General features: G+C 44.3%; 1 protein-coding gene across 1 annotated transcript in view; it reads left to right on the top strand.

The window, feature by feature from the left end:
• Positions 1–4,634, top strand: part of KAT6A (K(lysine) acetyltransferase 6A) — a 122,300-nt gene extending 117,666 nt beyond the window's left edge. The window contains exon 17 of the mRNA XM_011960650.1: positions 541–4,634. Coding sequence (XP_011816040.1) covers positions 541–3,200 — 2,660 coding nt within the window. The 3' untranslated portion in view covers positions 3,201–4,634. The remainder of the gene's footprint in view (positions 1–540) is intronic.
• The last annotated feature ends 1,366 nt before the right edge of the window (positions 4,635–6,000 follow it).

Consider the following 6,000-nt stretch of genomic DNA (forward strand, 5'->3'; position numbering starts at 1 on the left):
GCTGTTCACATACAATGGCTCAGTCATCGCCTAAAGTAATTGGCTCATCATACTACCTGAAGTGATGATTTGTGGCAACTAAGAAAATCGGAGATATAATATAAATCACAAGCAGAAAAAAAAAGAGGAAATAAGCTAATTTGTAACTTTTAGTAGAGACAACTTGATAAAAGTACTGCTTACTACTTATTTGCCTCTTTATAAAGTTCATCTCCATTTTACAGATGCAGAAACTGAAACGTAGAGTATCTTCCCACAGCCATGCAGCTGATGATGATAGTCTTAAATTGGTTCCAACTAGTGTCTTATAACATAATGTTGACCAGGATTCTTTCATAGTTCTGCCAATTCACTGTGACTTAGAATGCCACTAATTAATTTTATCCTGTAGGTTCTTAACTTTAAAATAAAGACAATCAGCAGTTTTTAAAAGTAATGATTAATAAAGTCATTTCTGTTGTACATGCTAGTCTCAGAAGAAAGAACTAGAAAATGTAAGACCTTGTAACCTGTCTTTATTTTTTTTCCCTTCCTGTATAGACACTCCTATCCTAAAGCCAGTGTCTCTCTTGCGAAAACGTGATGTGAAGAATTCTCCTCTTGAGCCAGATACATCCACACCTTTGAAAAAGAAAAAGGGATGGCCCAAAGGCAAGAGTCGCAAACCAATCCACTGGAAGAAAAGACCTGGTCGAAAACCAGGATTTAAGTTGAGTCGGGAAATCATGCCAGTTTCTACTCAAGCATGCGTCATTGAGCCCGTCGTCCCCATTCCTAAAGCTGGACGTAAACCCAAGATCCAGGAGAGTGAAGAAACTGTTGAGCCAAAAGAAGACATGCCCCTAACCGAGGAGAGGAAGGAGGAGGAGATGCAAGCAGAGGCAGAAGAGGCTGAAGAGGGTGAGGAAGAGGATGCAGCCAACAGTGAAGTCCCAGTAGCCTCTCCAGCAGACAGCAGCAATAGTCCTGAGACCGAAACCAAGGAGCCCGAGGTGGAGGAGGAAGAAGAGAAGCCCCGTGTCTCAGAGGAGCAGAGGCAGTCAGAGGAGGAGCAGCAGGAATTAGAGGAGCCAGAACCAGAGGAGGAGGAGGACGCAGCTGCAGAGACTGCCCAGAATGATGACCACGATGCTGATGATGAGGATGATGGCCACCTGGAGTCCACAAAGAAAAAGGAGCTGGAGGAACAGCCCAAGAGGGAAGATGTCAAGGAGGAGCCTGGTGTTCAAGAGTCTTTTTTAGATGCTAATATGCAGAAGAGTAGGGAAAAGATAAAGGATAAAGAGGAAACTGAGCTGGATTCCGAAGAGGAGCAACCTTCCCATGACACGTCCGTGGTGTCAGAGCAGATGCCTGGGTCTGAGGACGACCACGAAGAAGACTCCCACACTAAGGAAGAGTTAATCGAATTAAAAGAGGAGGAAGAGATTCCTCATAGTGAACTGGATCTGGAAACTGTACAGGCAGTGCAGTCTTTGACTCAAGAAGAAAGCAATGAGCATGAGAGCGCCTACCAGGACTGTGAGGAAACTCTCGCGGCATGTCAGACTCTGCAGAGTTATACCCAGGCTGACGAGGACCCTCAGATGTCCATGGTTGAAGACTGTCATGCATCAGAACATAACAGCCCGATCTCCTCTGTTCAGTCTCACCCCAGCCAGTCAGTCCGTTCGGTCAGCAGTCCCAACGTGCCTGCCCTTGAGAGTGGCTACACCCAGATCAGCCCAGAACAAGGATCCCTGTCCGCACCCTCTATGCAGAACATGGAGACCAGCCCCATGATGGATGTGCCTTCTGTATCAGACCACTCTCAGCAGGTGGTGGACAGCGGCTTCAGTGACCTGGGCAGCATTGAGAGCACCACTGAAAACTATGAGAACCCGAGCAGTTATGACTCCACGATGGGTGGCAGCATCTGTGGGAACAGCTCTTCCCAGAGCAGCTGCTCCTACGGTGGGCTGTCGTCCTCCAGCAGCCTCACCCAGAGCAGCTGTGTGGTCACTCAGCAGATGGCCAGCATGGGCAGCAGCTGCAGCATGATGCAGCAGAGCAGTGTCCAGCCTGCTGCCAACTGCAGCATCAAATCACCTCAGAGCTGCGTGGTGGAGAGGCCTCCCAGTAACCAGCAGCAGCAGCCACCGCCACCACCTCCACAGCAGCCGCAGCCACCGCCGCCACAACCACAACCAGCACCGCAGCCTCCACCACCCCAGCAGCAGCCACAGCAGCAGCCGCAGCCTCAACCCCAGCAGCCTCCGCCCCCACCCCCTCCCCAGCAGCAGCCCCCGCTGTCACAGTGTAGTATGAATAACAGTTTCACCCCAGCTCCTATGATCATGGAGATACCAGAATCTGGAAGCACTGGGAACATAAGTATCTATGAGAGGATTCCAGGGGATTTTGGTGCTGGCAGCTACTCTCAACCATCAGCCACCTTCAGCCTAGCCAAGCTGCAGCAGCTGACCAACACCATTATGGACCCTCATGCCATGCCTTATAGCCATTCTCCTGCTGTGACTTCCTATGCAACCAGTGTTTCTCTGTCCAATACAGGACTGGCTCAGCTGGCTCCGTCTCATCCCTTAGCTGGGACTCCTCAAGCACAAGCCACCATGACACCACCCCCAAACTTGGCATCCACTACCATGAACCTCACATCTCCTCTGCTCCAGTGCAACATGTCTGCCACCAACATTGGCATTCCTCACACGCAGAGATTGCAAGGGCAAATGCCAGTGAAGGGGCACATTTCCATCCGCTCCAAGTCTGCACCACTGCCCTCTGCGGCTGCTCACCAGCAGCAGCTGTATGGCCGCAGCCCGTCGGCAGTTGCCATGCAGGCTGGCCCTCGTGCACTGGCTGTTCAGCGTGGCATGAACATGGGGGTTAATCTGATGCCTACCCCCGCCTATAATGTCAATTCCATGAATATGAACACCTTGAATGCCATGAACAGCTATCGAATGACACAGCCCATGATGAACAGCAGTTACCATAGTAACCCTGCCTACATGAACCAGACAGCACAGTATCCTATGCAGATGCAGATGGGAATGATGGGGAGCCAGGCCTATACCCAGCAGCCTATGCAGCCAAACCCTCACGGGAACATGATGTACACGGGCCCCTCCCATCACAGCTACATGAACGCTGCTGGCGTACCCAAGCAGTCACTCAATGGACCTTACATGAGAAGATGAGCAAGATGGACTTGCAATCAAAAACTTAAATATATATAAATAAAGGAACCTTTTATACTGACAAACCAGAGAAAAATGGACCTTTTTCCAGTTAAAATATTGCTGTAGATTTAGAGGAATTTTTCTTTGGTTTATTTTATTTTTTAGAAAACCTGATCTTCTCTTTTTTTGGGTTCATTTTGTTCTGGGTTTTGGTTTTCTTCACAATCTTGAACATTTTACAGTAGAACTCATCTAAAAATGGATTTGGGGATGGGGAAACATGCACAAAATCTTTTCATAATTAAAAAGAGCCTTACTTTCTTTACATACCACATGGACAGAATTTGTGTAACAGTGAATTATCTTTATTTTAAAATGTATGTTTCCCCTCACTGTTTGCAGCTCCCAATGTTGTCATTTTTAAATGTTATATACATCTCAAGGGTTAACCAGACCCTTTCCTCCAAACGCAACCTTTCATTTCCTACTTCATTCCAGCAGGAGGCACTTAGGGGAGACTTGGACGGGGACGTGGAGAACAACCCAAGCTCCTTAAACTTATTATTGTTAATATTATTATTATTATTATTAATAAAGTGAGGCAGGAAAATGCTTCTCCTTTTAAAATCCCCTCCACTCCCCACACACACACCTCTTGAAACCCTTCCCCAAGAATGTTTCTTTATAGACGGACTTCATTGAAATCTTTGTTCTTGAATCAAGTGTAATATAATTTTCTTCTTTTTTAAAATACTCCCACTCAGCACTCAGAGACACAAAAATACTGTAAGTCTCAATTAACAGCAGAATCTCAGAGAAAAGCTGTTTGCAATCCAAATCCAGCCTTTGGAGGAATAGAGATGGTCAATTAACAATCAAAAAGAGGAGATTAACCTCTTGTTTTTTACCACCTGGTGAATCAGCCATAACGCACACACTCCACCTAGCCTCTTGTTTCTAGTATGTACTTTGAAATGCTGAGGGTCTTGATGCTTGAGCCTTTGACTGATAAAACTCAAATAGCAGTCCCCAGTGATTTGCCTCTTAACGTTCTTTCTTAAAATGTTGGTGGATGACTGTACACTTTAGTGATTTGAAAAATAACTGACAAACCATTGACACTGTTTATTTTTATGTTGGAAGAGATGGCGCAGATATGTGTCAGAAGGGAGATCACAGTGTGAGTTTCATAGCTATCTAAATGATACATACCTCTAGTTTTCATTTGTCTTTTGAGATCTTGAGTTCATCCCCTGTGAATCAGAGTGCACAAGCACCTGTCCTGTGAGTGGCTAATGAGAAGAGGGACAGACCGACCACCAGCACAGTAGGGCAGATCTGGACCGCAGGATGTTATAACGCAGGTTCATGTGTTGCTCCCAACTCCCTTCTCTTTTTCTCTCGTGCAACCAGTTCGCCCATTCTCTTCCTATTACTTGCTCCAGGGATAGGTAAAAAAAAAAAAAAAAAATATATATATATATATATATATATATACACACACACCATCATTAGAAGATGGAAACTATTATACCACTTGGTATGTGCAGTCAAATATCCAAAAGGGGGAAGTACTGCTTAAAGAAATATCTGTAAGCATTAAATTCTCTCCTTTATTTGTACATTTTATATAGATAAATTTTTAAAGTACTAATTAGGCATTAACTTTTTTCAAATGCACAGGTTTGTTGGTTTTTTTATACACTTTAATTGATTTTCTCAAGCGTGCTAGGTAGAAACAGGCAGAATTCCACATCTTCCCACTCTCAGCTCTGAGCATGTGCAAGGCTGTGTAGGACCCAGTTTCTCTGTATATACTATTCCAGTTCCCAGTCATCTATGTAGAAAGTGCACTGTGCTGCCCTCGCCCTACATCTTCAGCTGTGTCATTGCTTCCTGGTTGGGGTGGGGACGGGGTGGGTCGGGAGGGAGGTATATTGGGAGGAGGGTGGGTCAAGGCAGAAGGAGAAGCTGTTGAAATGAGGGCCGTGAATTCAGTTTCTGTTGGTTTGCGGTTGTGTTTGGTTTTGTTTGTTTCTTTAAAAAAAATTCAATCGGGCAGCTCCCTTTTCCACAAGCCTCTTTGTGACTGTAGAACTATTGTAGAAAAAAATGTTCTTTTCTATATTATAAAAGAAATTATCCAACACAGTAATATTGGTACCTGTCATTTTTTCACTTCTGTTTTAAAAAAATGTATTTTTAGCAAGATAACTTGGGTAATCTTCTAAAAAATAAATTTAAAAACTCACTGTTAGTGACTTTGATGCCTTTTAAAATGAGAGCTTTTTCATTTCATTCCATCTTTAAAATTTTTTATCTTTGTTGTAGAATATTAAAAACTATTTTAAGAAAGATAAAAATTCTCTTTAAAGAGATCTCTAGCGTGTGTGAATAGAGCTCCAGATGCCTCTAAAAGCCGCATGTACAAAGGAAGCCACGTCTATCCTGTCTGTTTATATTTGCTTTTCCTGTTTTGTAACCTCTTTGTACTTTGTTCCTGGTGACTTGTAAGCTAAGGGGAAGGGGTGCCTAGATGCCTTTGTATCTCTCCATGTCACGCGCTCCTGGGCCAGCCGGCCTCCCTTCCTCTCCTTGTATGTAATACCTTTTTTTCCCTTTCTAGCAAGTACTTTCAAAAGAACTCTGTACATTTTAACATAAAAAATAAATTATGTTGAGCCATTTTGGATGTCTGTCTTGCATGTGGAATTTTTCTCCCTTCCCAGAATGTCAGAACTCTTCATTTCTTGTTCTACACCCAGAGACCTATAAACATTAGCCTTTTCCTTTTCCTCTGTATTACAGAAGTACAAGT

This window comes from Colobus angolensis, unplaced genomic scaffold (genome assembly GCF_000951035.1).
Source record: "Colobus angolensis palliatus isolate OR3802 unplaced genomic scaffold, Cang.pa_1.0 Scaffold52, whole genome shotgun sequence".
NCBI classification, from domain to species: Eukaryota; Metazoa; Chordata; class Mammalia; order Primates; family Cercopithecidae; genus Colobus; species Colobus angolensis.